Source organism: Equus caballus, chromosome 4 (assembly GCF_041296265.1).
Source record: "Equus caballus isolate H_3958 breed thoroughbred chromosome 4, TB-T2T, whole genome shotgun sequence".
Classification (NCBI taxonomy): Eukaryota; Metazoa; Chordata; class Mammalia; order Perissodactyla; family Equidae; genus Equus; species Equus caballus.
Genome location: NC_091687.1, coordinates 20,403,963 through 20,420,850, shown reverse-complemented (window position 1 = coordinate 20,420,850; position 16,888 = coordinate 20,403,963). Strand labels below are relative to the sequence as shown.

The following is a 16,888-nucleotide window of genomic DNA, read 5'->3' as shown; positions in this document are numbered from 1 at the left end:
GAAAGTAGGAGTTTTATTATTGCACAGCACTGAGCAAGGAGAAAGGGCAGCTAACACTGAAATCCCAAACAACCCAAAAACCTAAAAGTAAGGGTTTTTATTTGGAGTTTTATCTAGGGGAGGGAGAGCATATGGCCTTGCCGGTCAGAGCTTTCCCACCAGCCTGGGGAGGCTGCTTGTAGGAAGGAGGAGGAGGAGATAACGAATCCAGCTGGCTGTCCTTGGCTGTTTGTCTCCATGGCAAATAGTGGATTCTGGAGCCAGGAAGCCAGGGAGTAAGCAGGGAATGAGTGCTTTGGTTTTAACTCTATATATGCTGGGTTTAATGTAAGGAAATCAATATCAGTGCTAGTATCACCTGGATGAGCCATAATTAATTAACATGAGTGGAGTGGAGTTCCCTATGAGACTGCTACACGTCACAAGGCATTTGATCCTCCAACGCTCCTGCTGAGGTCCTCAGTCACCTGAGAATACCTTTCTGGCCAGGAGGATCAGTATCCCCTTTCTTTGGAGCTGAACACATTCAGTCCCTCATTTCTCTATCGAGCTGTTTGTTCAAACTTTATAAACACACTTCTTTCCAATTTAATTCAAAATTTAAAAGATCAGCCTGCCCCATTCGCTCCAAAGTTTCCCCTAGGCTCCTCTGGCCTAGGAATTCCTGTTAGGTTCCTCTTACCTAGGGTATGTGCTGGTACCACCTTAAGACACCTAGCCTTAAGGTTTGCAACAGCTCATATCAACTCTTGGACCATTGACTTAAAATAAGGAGGTCCAGGTTTCAGGAGAACTCACCAAGTTCACCTGAAAGAATGCAGTGATCTGGGGGGACTCAGTGGGCCTCTACTGGTACCGAATGCCAGTTCAGTGTAGATTCCAGATAGTCTCCGGTGGGTTTCTCTGAAATCCTGCCATGACTGCACCAAGAAATGTCGACACAAATAATCCATAACCAATTTATAAGTGAAAATTGGGGTGAGTTTATTCTGAGCCAAATGTGAGAACCATATGGCCCAGGACCCTCCTTCCCCAAGGAAGGAAGGGCACCAAAGAACTGGAGTGTACAGAGTGGTTATATACCCTCAAAGAACATGTTTCACATATGATTGAAATGTCCCTTTTACAATAGTCACAAGATTGCCCTGTTGGCACAGTGATTGATGGACACTCCAGGTAGTAGGTCTGCTGTCTCAAGCTGGATAGTCACAGGGTGAGTGCAGCGATCACTTCCCAGTCTAGGGAGAGGTGCTTATCCTTAAGGAAATGTCAATGTCGGGGAAGTTGCACCTTTATCTTAAGGCTATTTGTTCTTGTCTTTGGGACATAGCAAATGCTTAAAGCAGATATACAATGCATGCTCAACGGTCATGTCAGCCCCTTTTGGAAAAACAGAGACAGGCCAAATAGGTTTACACCAAATGGCTTCCTCATATACTCCAGTACATCCTATTACTTGCCATTTATTTGTCACCCTTGTCATATATTTGGTTTCCTGGAGAAGGTAGCTAAATGCTTGAGTTTTTCCCTTTCATTTGTCAGTTTTCAGAATAATGACTTGATGTTCTACCATCTTCCAGTAATGAGAGATGAGGGGTTTTTGTTTTGTTTTGTTAAACTATCGTGATGAGATTCTTATGTGTTTGATTTATTTCAGTCAACATTGTTATTCTTGATGCTCAATATCCCCTCTCTTTGGGCAACGGGACCTGTTTCAAGTTGGTTCCTGAGTTCTTTGACGCAGCACTAACTCATTTCAGGTGTGACAAAATGTGTTAGGCTCGTGGGATATGCTCCTCTTAGGAACTCGGATTCTTCCTAATGGAAAATGGTTTCTGGAGACCATAATCTGTAGGTCTTTTCCGTGGACAGAGTTAGGACGTGCTTGTTTAAACCGAAAAATAAATTATAGGTTCACGTTGATATTGCCAATTCAAATTGAGGAGTACAGGGTTTTTACTTCTTAGATTTTTGTCTCTCTCTTCTCTTACCCTGAAAATCTTATTCATGACATTAACTTAACTTTGTTTCACCCCACTCTATCCTATTTCCTTTATTCCATATAACATCTTGGAAATATTAATACTGATATTATTTCAGTAAGACTACTGAGCTCCCATTCCTTTGTAGTGCTTTTAACCCTTAAGGAATATTCCAGTCAGGTCATGTTAAAATACCAACCCAGAGCAATTTTCTGTGGTTCTTCTACCGAACTGGCTCATGGTCGGGTTCAGATGTTTCAGATCCTTTCTGATTTTTGCAAGTGGAAGTGATTCGTTTTCTCTTCAGTTTAATGCTGCTTTGTAAGTTACCTAAAACATTTCCATGGCTGCAAAGTCAAGACTGGGAAACGAGGCACATTCCCTGGTGACGCCACACTGCCGCCACCCCCAAAATCAGTCACCATTTTTATCAGTGTTTGTTTGTCCTCTGTTGTGGTTTTTTTTAACTGTAGGCAAAACATCTCTGTTTTCATTGTCTGCCCCTCTGTAAGCGATGGTCCTCTGCTGTAAATGCTGTGTGCCCTGCCCTCAGCTGTGTCCTGAAGATTGCTCCAAAGGCTGCGTGAGGCTGGCCTCCTTTCGTGTTCATTGTTTTCAGACCTATGTTATCATATCCAGCGCTCCATCATTTCGTGGTTTTGCTGGTGTCCCTTTGTTGGGCAGTTCTTAGCAGTGGGAGTGTTGAGGGGAAGCATGAAGTCTTATGTAACATGGTAAAATGTTGCCAGATCCCCCTGGCAGTGTGTGCACACCACATGGTGATACCCCCAGAAATTTCTGAGAATGACAGTTTCCCACAGCCTCTTCAAGCAGAGAGGGAAGTTGTAGTTTGCATCTCTCATGAAGAAGGCTGAGCCTTGTCCATATGTTTAAGGGCTAATTGCGTTTTTTTTTTTTTTTTTTACAAATATGAGCTTTTATATCTTTGCCCAATGTTCTAAATCTGTTTTCTGCAAACATTTTTTTTCCCCAGTTTGTCATTTGTCTCTTTGACTTTGCTTATGGGTTGGTTTGTTTTAGTTTTTTTTGATGATACCTTTTTTTAAAATTTCATATGGTCACATTTGTCATTTCCGTCTCATATCCTTCTAGAGTTTTGAGCCATAGTCGTATAAGTTTTTCCCATCCCTGTTATCTGCTAGAACTTGTATTGCTTCTTTTCTTTCTCCCTTTCTTTCTTTCTGTTTCCCTTTCTTTCTTCTTTTCTTCCTTTTTTGTTTGTTGGTTTAGATCTCAGATGCATTTGGAATTTATTTATCCTGGTGTACTGTGTAAAGAATGGATCTTATTCTATTTTTTTCTCATGTGCCTTACAATTGTTCCAAAACTGCCTATCTGAGATGTCACCTGTATAACAGAATAGTCCCTCTTAAAGCATTAGAAATGACTCCTCCTAATTATTAAAAAAAAAAAAAAAAACTATGTTTCTCCTATAAAGTTTCTGGCCTGTGTAAGGAGAGAGAAGAGTGACACCTGAAGTTCCTCTGTCACTGCCCCTGTTTGCGTTTAGCTATGTGTGTGTTCCTGGGACTTCTAGAGCAGGCTCTGTACCCATTTACAGCCCTGAGCCACATCAAAAGTGTGCCTGGAATGTTCCAGTGGTGTCACCTTTAACCATATCGTACGTGGGATCTGTTCTGAGGAAGCCGAGTGGGTTCACTTGACATCATACTGCCGGAGCATGAAGGTTCCCCAGGAAGTGCTGTGGCCACTGGTGTGCTGCCAAGGCCAGGGCAGTGACGATGGCACCTGCATCTCTGCGCCGCTGACAGAACCGCAGAGAGGGAGTGGGGGGACGTGTGTGTTTTTAAGAAGCTTCCCCCGTGAGTCTGAGATCAGGCCCTGTGGCCCACTTTCATTAAGAGGGGCTGCCCCTCCGGTCAGGGGACCCCGGGTGGAGGGGTTAGCACTCTCCACCCACTGGATTGTGTGTCGGCTTCTTTCTGGTTTTAAACCATGTTTGTCTTTCAACTTTTCCAAGAGCAGAGTCCCAGCTGGCGACTTTCACATCATTTCAGACCTGGTGAGGCGTATGAGCATCACCTTTACCACCTCTCCTCCCCTGGGAAGCCCTCCTAGCGGCATTTGCCTTGTTGATAAGCAGGAGTCTCTCTGGGTTTTAGTCTTCTCTAAGGTTCTAATTTTCAATTCTGCCGTGAGGCTGCTGGAACCCTGGCACAAACAAGGATGAGGAGCAGCGGACTGATTCAGGTGTCATCACAATGACACCACCTCTCCCATTAATTCCTGCATTTGGGGAGGAAATGTGTTTGGAAAAGAAAGTGAACTAAATGATCAATTCCTAACCTTTACTGACCCCTGCAGAAGTAGTGAAGGGAAGCCAATTGCAAGAGTCCAACAAGAGGAAACAACTTTGAAAGGCAGTGCCAGAATGACAGCTGTTAGAGAACAGGATTCCTAGGGCTTTAGCCTCAAATTATATCTGGAGATAGAAAGAGAAGGGCCAGAACGAGACATCAGCCTGGAATAACCTGGGAGATGTCCTTGAATCCCGCTGTCTCCAGGCGGCCCCCCACGCAGGTGACCATGCGTGTGCACGTGCGTGTGTGCGTTCACACCCCCGCAGCCCTGCAGGGATTCCTGTGAGCACTGAACTCACTGCCTGCTTCCTTCTCCTCTTGCCGCCCCAGCCCATCCCGGAGCCTGGAGAAGGATCTTTTCAAAGGACAAATCTAGTTCTGTTGTCCCCTCTGCTCAAGCCCCCCAGTGGCTCATCTCCTTACCTGTGGCATTTACGGCTCTATCTCTCCCTCTGCTGCCCCTACCAGAATCACACTGGGGTCTAGCGCCACCAGCCCCTCTGCTGTCCCCAGCCTCCACCTCTGTGCTGTCTGTGAGTGCTGGTCCCTCTGTCTGCACTCCATGGCTTCAGAAACTCCTTTGTCAGACTCGAGTTCTTTGCAGCTGTCCCTTTCCCCAGGGCAGAGAGAGGGGACCTGACCCAAGGCTAACATATACCTTTGTAAGAGCCACAACAGGGAGGAATCCCCAGCTGGGGAGGAATCATCTGCCCACTTCCTCAGGTTTCACCAGGGGTCCTGTTGTCCTGCTGTACCCAGGCTTCCTCTGGGGCTTCTGCTGGCTGTGTGACCTCAGGGAATTTTCTTAACTTCCCTATGCCCTGCTTCCCTCACCATGAAATGAGGACAAAAACAGGGTGGCTGTGAGGACTCAATGGGTTAATATGTATGCAATGGCTTGCTTGGTGATCTGAGCTGTGCGGCACTCTGATCACTGTCAGCCCCTGGCACACACAGCTCTTCGTTCTCTCATGAGTGCACGGTGACCATGGTCGGGAGGGCTCCCCCGTGCCTGCCTCCAGTTCTTAATGAAGGTGGGGACTCACCTGGCCTCACCCTTTGCTTCCTGTGTTACGCTCATGATTTCTTAATCTGAGTGGCATCCCTTGGCATGCTTTGTCTTCTTTGAGCCTTGTGCCTTCAGTTGTCCCTCTCAGAAATCAGTGCATCTCTGCGATTTGCTGGTTATTAGCATTGTTGTCTCAAGCCACCATGGATTGTGTGCTATATTGCACAACAGCCACAATCTTCTAGATGACCCTGTAGGAGAGGCGTTACTCCCTTTTACAGATGATGACACTAAGGCTGAGAAGGCACATTCCCCTGGATCCTGAAGCTAACAAGTGGCGAATCCAGGAGTGTTGCTGACTCCTGCGCCATACCCTTTTCACCCTGCGAGGGTCCTCCCTGTTAGGAATCGTTTCAGTTACACAGCCCTTAGGCACAACTGTAAAACCCATCCTGTGGGGTAGCCTCAGGATTTCCCCAGGTTGTGCCCCTAAACTGCGAGGCAGACAGGGCAGCATGTTGTGTCTGCTCCTTCGGCTGCTCAGGGGCGAGTGGGCCCAGACCCGGTTCAGCGGCAGCTTCCTCTCTGCAGAAGGAAACGCAGGGAGCTAACTAAGGTAACAGATGAGAAAGGGGCAGCCTCAGCTTTCCTCCGGGATGACCTAGGGACCTGCAGACTCCTGGGTTTCTGCTGGTAATCATGACGCTGAGAAAAGAAAACACACCTTTGAGGTGGAAGAACCTGGTGCAGCTCTGCCCAGGAGAGGAGCTAGACCTCGCCCTCTCACTCTGTGCCATGGAGCACATTCCTCAGAGTCCAGATTCTTAGCATTGTCCCCTCCAGTTCAGCCCAGCCAAACTGTGCAATTCCATTCCACTTGGTGTCTCCAAAGTGGATTCTGAAGAATCTGTGTCCTGCGGAAGGCTGTAATAAAGGGATTTTTAGTCAGGTAACATTGGAAAATTGTCCTGCTTGAGCTCCTTAGGGAGCCAGGATGAATATTCATTTTAAAGTCTGAAAAGTCCTTTAGTAACATTCACTGTGAATATTAGCATTTTAAAGGCTCTGAGAAGTCCTGTAGTAAAATAAAACTTTTTTACCCTTTTAAAAAACAGAATTTTCCAGTCTCGTTTAAGTGCTTTCCATCTTCACGTGACAGTCTAGAAACTGATGATTCAGCTGATCCTGCAGTTTGGTCTCTGGTACCTTTCAATGTTTCCTCTCAGGCCTTTTCTTCTTTGTCACTTGGATTAGGGCGTGGAGACTTTTTTCTCTTCTCTTGTAATGCACAACTGTCTATCTTACCAGCTCATTCTAGGTTTGTTCATGGGAAAGCAAAGATTTATGCTTCTTTGTGCTATTCTAATTTTTTTTAATTTTGTATTTTGAAATAATTTCAAACTGTAGAAAAGTTGCCAGAATTGTATAGTGAGCTCCTGTATACATTTTACTCAGATCCTCTGGTTGTCGACATTGTAGCACGTTTGCTTTAGCCTATTCCCTCTCTTGCCCTGCCTTTCCCTCTCTATCCCCTCGCTCTCTCTCTCTCTCCCCTCTCCGTCTCCCTCCCTAGTCCCACTCCCCCCCCCCCCCCCCCCCCCCCCGTGTTTTTGTCTGAACCACTTAGGAGTAAGTTGTGGCATGATATCCCTTTAATCCTCATTGTTTTAGTATAAAATTTCTAAAAACAAAGACTTCTCTTACATCGTGCTGTTGCAAAAATTAGGAGGTTAACATTGATGCAGTTCTATTATTTAATGTACACACTGTTCACATTTTACCAGTCGTCCTAATTACATCCTTTATAGCAAAAAGAAAACACTTCTTGATCCTAAATCGCCTCCCAAGCCAGCGTGTCCCCTTGGTCCTCCTCCGTCTTTCATCGACACTTGTTATGAGCAGAAGCCGGTTGTTGCAGAGCATGCCTCAGTTTGGGCCAATCTCTCTCCTCGTGATTTGGGTCAGGTCATGCATTTGGGGCAGGGGCACCAGAAGTGGTGTGGTGTCATTTCAGTGCGTCCCGTCAGGAGGCACTCAGGTCCAACTATCTCATTCCTGGTGGTGGTACTGGAATGTGCGATGAAGATGGTATCAACCAGGTTTCTCTACTGTGAACTTACTATTTTTCCTTTGTGATAAATAAGTATTAGGGGGCAGATGCTTTGAGACTATAACAATGTTTTGTTTCTCATCAAACTGTCATCTGCCAAGTTTAGCATTCACTGAGCTCTTCTCTTTAATCATTGGTTATCTATGGTAATTGCCAAATGGTAGTTCTCTAACCTGTCATTCCTTCTTTATCTTGCTGGGCTTCTGCTCTAAGGAAGAGCTTTTTCTTCTCTCCTATTACTTTGTTTGCTCATTTATTTACAATATCATATAGACTCATGGATTCCCATTTTATTCTTTGGGCTATAATCCCTTACTTCTGTTACTTACTTTGATGCCCAGATTTGGCCTCACTACCTCCTGGATCATCGTTCTTTGAATAGTTCCTTCCTTTCTGGCACGAAATGTTCCATCTTCATCTTGTGTCTTCCCTACCTTATCCTAGAGTCGGCCATATACCCAGGAAGCCCTGGTTCCGTTCAGTGGAGAGGTAATTCAGAAACCACAGTCTGGGTGCAGAGTATGCTGTTGCCAGTCAGGCCACTCGGATGCTGAAGCATCCAGAAGCTTCCTGGCTTCACGCCTGTCTTAGCAGATGAGCAGGGAAAGGTGTGTGTGTGTGCATGTGCACAGATGTACATATATTAAGTGTAGATTTTTCAAATTAATAATCAACTGATTATCTTCCATTCCCAGGCTTTTTCTGCTCCGTGACAGCCAGAGTAATCCAAAGGCATTTGTACTTACACTGTGTCATCACCAGAAAATTAAAAATTTCCAGATCTTACCTGTAAGTATTGATATTGTCATATTAGTCCTTAGTTTTTGTTTTCTGGTTCCATTCTTAATGCAATTTTCATGTTATAAACAAACAAAACTTTAGATCATTAAATGTCAGACAGTTCCAAGCTCACGAGTGAGATCCTTTCAAGGTTTCTTGAGAGGTTTGTCCTTTGGAATTGGGAACAATATTTCCCTAGAAATAATATTGAAAGTCTTGGCATGTGCTGAGGCCCGCCCACATGCCTGGACAGCTCAGAGTTACAGCTGAAACAGTGCTGGATGGGAGGAGCAGGGTGAGAGGATGGCTAAGTGTGGAGCGGCCCTGTGAGTCGGGAGCTCAGTGCTGGGAGCGCCCACGGTCAGGAAGGCAGGCGCTGTACAGCAGGTTTGACCGCTGGCCACTTGAAGCTAAGGAATTGTCTTATGCTAGTAGGTACCAGAGTGACTCAAGAAGGCTGTAGAAATCTGACTCAAGGTCAGGTGGTCCCCCAAAGAGAAGTTGCATTGCTCCTTCCACTTAGTCCTTGGATCAGAAAACAGATTCTACCTCTGAACAATTCCAAAAACATCATTATCAAATATGTTAGTCAGCATCACTTTTTTTTTTTTTTTTTTTTTGCAAATTATTGTCAGATTTGTCAAGTGTAACAACTCTCTCTTTGGTGTGCTGAAGGTCAGATTCTAGTTCATGATTTGGGTATTATGTGGGAGATGGTTGTCCACACCTTAGCAAATTCATTACTTGGGGATAAGATATACAAAACTAATATCAAATGTTTTACCTGAGGATTTGGTGAATTGCGGGTAATCATGACTTTCATGCAATGTTTCCTGTGGACCCCAAACCCAGGAAGTATTCTGCCAAGAGAGGGTGATGAGCTATTTTCCTCTCAGAGAGTCTGTCCATTAACAAAGCAAAGCTCTGAGAAGGCTTGACGTAACTGAATGCACCTATTTCACGTAATTCAACCTGGCGTTTTTCAAGCTTGCTTGAGCCCAGGACTTTAGACGAGCTGTCTCAACAATCGTGCCGTGACAGGAAGCCTGAACTGGAGAAGGACAAGGGTAGTGTTGGTTAGCTTTAGTGAACCAAGCAGAAGCAATCTGCTAGGCTCTTTCTGCTGCATGGTCACTTCCTGTGGTGTTCTCATGCCCTCAGTTGTAAGTGAGAAAATCACGAGTCCGACAGCTCTCAGTGCTTGCCCTGGACCACGCTAGGAGAGAGGGACAGAGTCTGGACTTGAGCCCAGTCTTCCCAGAGGCCACAAAACGTGTAAACCTAGGAAGTGTTATCTGAGGGAACGTGCTTCATCCACAGTCCTTTTCATTTTCCCTGCATTTTATTATGGACACAGATATTATTCTCTTAGCTTAAAACTAAAAGTAAAATGAAAAATTATGGGGCTGGCCTGGAGATGTAGTGATTAAGTTTGCGCACTCTGTTTTGGCGGCCCAGGGTTCGCGGGTTTGGATCCCAGGCGTGGACCTACACTCCATTCAACAATCCATGCTGTGGTGGTGTCCCACATACAAAATAGTGGAAGATTAGCACAGATGTTAGCTCAGGGACAATCTTCCTCACCAAAAACATGAAAAAATACTTTATGGCAGGCAGACTATGTAATGCCATTCTCTCAAATAACCCAAATCCTAGAAGTATCAGAGGGACAGTAAGTTGAGACTTACAGCAACAAGATTGCAACAAGATTGCAGCTCTGTGCTTGAAAACACAGAATGTGCTGGTAGTCCAGCAATGTTTCTGGAGTTAAGAAGTGCCTCTAAGTTTAATAGACAAAGGTTTAAAGCTAACTGCCTCCATGTGAACAGTGCAGTGACTTCCCCATCTAGAGAGAATTCAGTCTTTGAACTTAAAATTCACTGAGTTAAAATTGATGTTAGGAATATAGTTCTTTCTGGGAGATAGTGTAGAGTTCCTCTATTTTAATAAAAATAGCTACCAAGTATTCCAGGACCTGGGAAAGTTGCTTTTCCTACACGATCTTATTAATCCCTTACAGTAGTCCAACATTTGCTTCATAATGGAGCAGAGGGAACATCACGGGGCTGAAGGAGGTTGCCTGAGGTCCATCTGTGAAGACCCAGGGCTCTGTCCTCTTTCACGGGATGTGCTGGCCCATGCTGGAGTGGATACTCACAGGTTAGCTGGTCAACTTGTGAGGTTAACTGGCCTCATAAGTGGGGCAAGCTAGAGGAGCTTAGAGCTCTTCCCCACAAACACTTCAGGAACGGGAACCGCTGTGCCCAATAGACCTCAGCAACTTGGTAGCAGCCAGCACAAATACCTCGCTCCCCGGCTTCTCACCCTGACATTTTCTAACTCACCTCACTGACTCCATGTGTGTCCCTTAGGAACCAGACCACATGCTGGCAGAGCTAATGCTGACTGTGAGCCGTGTTTTGTTCCCTTAGGTGTGGCCTCTAACTTGGCAAGTGTTCTTGTGTCTCTCTAGTGCGAGGATGATGGACAGATGTTCTTCAGCCTTGATGATGGGAACACCAAATTTTCTGACCTGATCCAGCTTGTGGACTTTTACCAGCTAAACAAAGGAGTCCTGCCTTGCAAACTCAAGCACCACTGCATCCGAGTGGCCTTATGACCTCAGATTTACTCTTGGCTGAAGACTAGAGGAAGCTGACACTGGAATGACGAGGGCTGTGCATGAAGACCACGCAGCTGTCCTGCACCTTGGGACTCCGAGTGAGACCGGTTAGGTCGCTGCAGCCGACCGACGTGGACTAGTTCGCTGGACCTAACGATGATTTGCTGCTGCGGATCCAGCAGGATCACCTCCCTCTGCGCTGGCCAAATCAGGGAGGGCGTGAGAGAGCAAGCGCGAATTTGAGAATAAACTGGAATGAGCAGCTTGGCTGGGCCACGTAGGAACAAGAGCCGGAGAGAAGTAATTGGAAATGAACTCTTGCCCTGGAATAATCTTGACAATTAAAACTGATATGTTTACTTTTTTGTATTGATCACTTTTTTGCACTCCTTCTTTGTTTTCAATGTTATATTCAGCCTCTGGTAGGAGGGGATGTGGCTTTTCAGTGCATACAAGACGCAAAGACAGTTTCCAATGGGCAGACTTCAGAGACTGACTATGGGCCCCCAAATGTTTCCAGAAGGTGGTCCCCACCTTCTGCAGGTTACCATAGGTGGATTCAGCTCCCAAATAACAAACCACCCCAGCCCCTCCCAGTATACTTGAAGAGCTTTTTTTAAATAAAAGGTGTCACCTGTGGCAGGCATTTGGCATGTTTTTGTGGACCCAGTCAGGCAACCATGGTCTGTCAATCACTTCTCTATGCACAGATGTCCCGTACTCTTGTTATTATTGCGGCCCGTCCTCCACAGTTCAGGAGACTTGATTTCTTTGGAAAACTCACTGTTCCACAACATGGCAGGGCTGAGTGACCGCACCTCTAGTCCGATGCAGGCCAGCCTTCCTAAGACACACCCGGTGCCCATCAGCTGCCAGCAGTGGCTGCCATGCTGCATTGCCCGCCTAGGGTGCTTTCAGCCTGTTCTAGAACGATCACTGCCTTACCCCTCTGCAGTGGTGTGAGTCTTTTCATGGCTGTTCTCCCTCAGGGGATTAAAGGATCTATAAAGAAAATGGCACCTGCTTGGCTTCCTCTGGTGGCTGTGGGTTTCCATGGTGATAAAGACAGAACCTTTGAAAAGGGCACAGCCACAGCCTGGCATTTAAAGGTCTGCTTGATGACCTGTGTCCTGCTGAAAACCCCCATAAGCCAGCGAGTGCAGAGCAGCTGTGGCTCCTCTGCTGGCCTGTGGTCAGAAGTACCTCACGGCAGTTGTGGACGTTGAAGAGTGTTATCAACACGACACTGCTTCCCGCTCCGGGAGCTGAGTCAGGCCGGGTTTCGAGTTGTTCCTCCCCTCCGCCTTGTCCCCTTGGCTGAGCTATCTAGTGTGAGAGCAGCTGCGTCCTTATCTTTGATCTCTGCAAAGCAGAAAGGGCTCCCCTGACGGGCATACAGACTACTGTGTGAAAACGATTTCCTTTTCCAAGATCCCAGGTACACACTTGACCGGCCCCTCTGAATGTGTGCTGGCCACTGGACTGCCTCGACTCCGTCCCGCCGCCGTGCTCCCGAGGAACACACCGTAGTTTAGGTCACACACAACGGGCTTCGGTGACGCATGTGCGCTCTCAGTCTAGGGCACAGGAAACACTGTATGGTAGTTAATAGGCCACACTCAAGTTGTTTTCCATGAGATATCTACTTATACAAGTGAAGAATTTTAGTAAATCATGTTTTTAGTTATAAATGCTTGATTGCGTTCTCCTTTGTAGCCAGTTAATCTTTCAAACCAGCGACAATTAGGTAATCCTCAAGGGCGTACCTGGCAGCATGCTAGCTACACTGTCACACCTTCTTCCCCTTCACGATTGGAAGGAAAACCTTAAAGAACAAAAACGAAAAACCTCTACCATTTCTTGTTTCTGTTTACATAGACCAGTCTCCACCAGTGAGACGAGACCCTCACGCCCCTCTCTGATAGACAGCTCGTATCTGCAGGATTTCATATTTATAGAGACGCATTTTATTTAAGAGGAGAACAGAAGCTTGACTGACAGGTGTGTATGTACCCGGTGTGACGTAGTGTTTGCACCTTCAGCCGCGGTGAATCATTGGAGAGTGTAAACTGCCCTCATTTGGGGCTGGCAGCTCCACCTGAAAACAGCCAGTCCCTGGAGGCCACGGGCGCCCAGCCCAGCCAGCCAAGGGCTGAAGGACATTTGACTTTTATTTTTGTATTTAAATGACATGAATGTAAACGGGACAGCTCAGGGTCGTTTTGGAGCCTGTTGATTTTCTATCTCTGCTTGTGGTTTTCTTTTCTAAAATAAAAACTTTGTGTAGCAACCCGGACTAAGTTGAAAAGGAAAACGCCAAACGCTCCTGGTATTAGAGTTGAATAAGTGAGCTCTGTTATCTTAGGTGTTACAGTTCCAGAACGTTTTTTTGTTTGCTAAACCTTGAAGAAATATGTGCCTCGGCCTAGATGTTTTGTCTTCTCTTTTCTGCACTTACTACCTGACGGTTTGACCAATGGGTGCACCTTTCCGGGGGCGGGACTTGCTCCTCGCAGATTGTGATGTCACGGTGCAAGCTGCAGAGACCATGAGGGGTCTGGTGTGTAGACATTTTCAGGGAATGCAGAAGGTATTAACTGAAAAGACAAAACCTTTATGCCACGTGCTTTGCTCCTTTCTGTACATAACTCTTTGGCTCGTGAACCTAATTGTAAACTTTCAGGTATTTTTGTACAAATAAGGGACTGATGTTCTGTTTCTTGTAATTAGAAATAAACATTAATACAGTGTTCTTCATTTTCTGTTGCTTGTAATGTCTGTTTCTATATTTCAAAATACTCTGGTTGGTCAGCCACTACAAACCTTTGGAAATGATTTAGAATATTAACAGTGAGGTTTTTTGCACTGGCTAAAAACTAATTAAGAAGGAATTGATGTGTGATGTGCAAGCTTGCTTGGCCCTGATGAAACGCTGGGCTCATTTCAGTCCTGCAGTCTGGCGGGGCAGGTGCAGGAACCTGGTGCTCACATTCAGGCTCCGTGTTGGTGCCGGCACAGTCGCAGCCGGCCTCATCTCTCCGCGCCTCCACCGCAAGAATCCCAGACCTCTGAATGCTTCAAAGGTAGCAGGTCTCCACTCTGGTTTAGCCAACACCTTCAGAAACTCATAACTTCACATTTGACAAGTCCAATGGCATTTATTCTACCGCACGAGGACAATCAAAGTGATGAGAACCTGGGTTTTCTAATCAGACAAATTGGCAGAACGATTGAGAAAATGGATGTCCTGTGTCTGCTTCCCCAGGCTCCCGGCTGGAGACCCTGATGTACCACCTCCCTGTACCTGGGCCCGACTCACCATCTCCCGCCCCCGACCAGGCAGACAATATGGATATATTGTCACAAGCCAGCCTTGGCCACCCGCAGAAGCACATCTGTAGCATTTTGAACTCCCCTGTCACTGGTTTTCAGAATCTGAGTCCTCGATTTCTGGTAGCTTGCCCCTCTAAGGCCGGCCACCCTTAGAGGAAGAACAATAATAAGAATTCAGCATGCTCTCCTCCTCACGAGAAGTGTGCGTGGTTACTATGGGGCTGGTGTGTGAATATGTGTAGGGGGTGTGTGGCAAGGGCTGTGGGCATGGGAGAGGAGGAGCAAGTGTGGTGTTGGGGGGCATGTGGAGGGGTGCAGAGTGGAAGACTGGACAGCAGGCTGCACAGGTGCAGTGCCATGCGAGGTGGCTGTGGGGAAGGTGTGTACTGGTGGAGAGTGCAGTGTGGAGAGGCACTGTGACAAGGACGAGCCTGCCTTCCCATCCTTCCAGAGCCCAGGGTGGGGGAGGAAGCACTGGGCCAGGCTCTCAAATGCAGACTTGGTGGTCCCTCCAAAGAAGATGATGCAAGCAGTCCCACAGACAAACTGATGGAATTAAAAGAAGCGCTCATAGCACGACTTTAAACTTGATCTCGCTGCTTAGATCACACTTCTTATTGGTTTTTAAAACATATTTTGAGCAATTTTTAAAATTATAAGTAGGGTTTTTTTATGATAAAAACATTAGCTTGTTAAATATAAAAAGTAAAATATCCTACAACCTTGAGTTTTAGTATGGTAAACTCAGTATTGCCCCTTCTCATCCTGGAAGTTATACATTAACAAGAAGCACTCGAAACAGACATGAAAATCCATCCTTCGCAGAGTTAGGCTTCATCTGCCATCCCACAGTACACAAGAGGGGCCGCTCCTTGTGTGGCTGGTGAAGACCCAGCAGGGGCAGGAAATGCTGACAGAGGACACTATGACTGCAGATCTCAGCATGGCCAGCAGAGGGCTCTCCAGGATACATGGCACACCTGGTGGGACACTAATGACCCTTCCTGGGAACAGCAAGAATAGGCAGGGGTCTGTGCATATTGGTGATTGACACCCACTTCCCTGGGACACAGTGTACACTTTCAATCTGTAGACATATCAGTCGTTTGATTTCTGAAATGTTTCTGGATTACATCTAAATATATTTTTTGTTCTGTTATTGCAGGTCTATTTTTTAAAACAGCAGTTAGGTGTGTGTTGGATCCCTCTTATCTGCCTTTTATAACCTTTGCTCTCTCTCACACCCTTCTAACTGTGATTGCAATTTGGTTTGGTATTGCTGTCTCAGTCCATCCTCCATGTCACTCACGGTATTTCTGTAGGATCATTCCCCCTGTGACACTGCTTCCAATGTGGACTCCACTACTGGGAAGGCTTTGTCTTTCTCTTCCATTTCTCTTCACAGCCATGCCGGCTTTCCTCTCATATATTCCGTGAGCTCTTGCATCTCTGTTTTGAGCTTTTATGAAGTGATTGCTTGATTTTTTTTTTAAGTTCATGATATTATGTTTGGTTGCAGTTTTAATCTACTATATGGCAATATTTTCCCAGTGAGTGCTCATTACCATTTGCTTTTTCCTACCATTCCCTCCTGGGGTTTCTTCATAGAAGATCAGTCCTGGTTCTTTGAAGAAGGTGAGTTTTCCTTGGACCAGCCATTCATGGGAAGTTTGTGTGAGGAAGAGGACAGGGGTTGTGTTTGATGCTAGCAGGATAAGTTAATAAATAAACCCTATTACAAAGAGTTGTGTATATGAATTCCAAGACCTTGACAACATAATCCATTAAGACTGATAATCTAACCAATTTCTCTCCCTGCCTTTGGTCACACCCATGTTCACATGTATCTTTCACATACCTTCCAGACAAATCCCTTAAAATGATATCATACTAATTAGCAATAGAACGTTTTTTCCCTTGGTTGTTCTATTGAAAATTAATACAGTGTCATTTTGTCTAATTGTGGGGTTTTGTTATTTGAAATAAAAGTCATGACCAATTCTCTTGGAAAATAAAAACTCTGTTGTAACTATATACTCAAACATGCACACATGCAGAGCTATCTCAGAGCTGTAGCACAGAATGCTCAAGGAAGCACGGAGTCCAGCTGGGAGACTCATGTGTGAAGAATGAATGTGTGGGGGACTGGAATTGGCCACCCCAAGAAATGTCTCTTTGGCATGAGGATTATTTTGGGCTGGTTACTTTTGAAAACTGCAGACAGGAAAGAGACTTTAAAAAGTGGAATTTACTTACCCTTTGTTAAGAGACATTTACATGGTAAAGGAAATCTCCATCTGTAAAGATGTCTCCCTCTCTGTACCAGGAAGAAGAGGGGGGGTGACCTTATCTCCAGAAATTCTTGATAAATCAGTGTGGAAGGCAAGGACTTAAATCTGCATAATCTGGTAACCTCCTGTAACTGACTCCCTCCACCCCCAACGTCCTCCTTTGTCTTTAGCTGAGGGTGATATTTAAGGTGGTGTCTTCAGCCATTTTGGCGAGTTGCTTTGCTTGCCTGAGCCTCTCCCATGTGTACATGTTATAAAGCTTTGTTTAATTTTATCCTGTTATTCTGTCTCATGTGAATTTAATTCATTCTCCAGCCAGAAGAACCCACAGCGGGTAGACGAAATGTCTTCCTCCCTTACAAATGTGAAGGTGAGTGTGAGCACAGGTGGAGAGAGAGTGTCGCCTTGGCTAGGTGTG

At 45.7% G+C, this 16,888-nt stretch overlaps 1 protein-coding gene across 7 annotated transcripts in view; it reads left to right on the top strand.

Annotated features, from left to right (window-relative positions):
* GRB10 (growth factor receptor bound protein 10) overlaps positions 1-13,603 on the top strand; it is a 205,153-nt gene extending 191,550 nt beyond the window's left edge. For all 7 annotated transcript variants that reach the window (XM_070264433.1, XM_023639064.2, XM_070264430.1 and 4 more), the window contains 2 exons: positions 8,139-8,232; positions 10,697-13,603. In XM_070264433.1, the coding sequence (XP_070120534.1) occupies positions 8,139-8,232; positions 10,697-10,843 (241 nt within the window). In that variant the 3' untranslated portion in view covers positions 10,844-13,603. The remainder of the gene's footprint in view (positions 1-8,138; positions 8,233-10,696) is intronic.
* Positions 13,604-16,888: the final 3,285 nt, after the last annotated feature.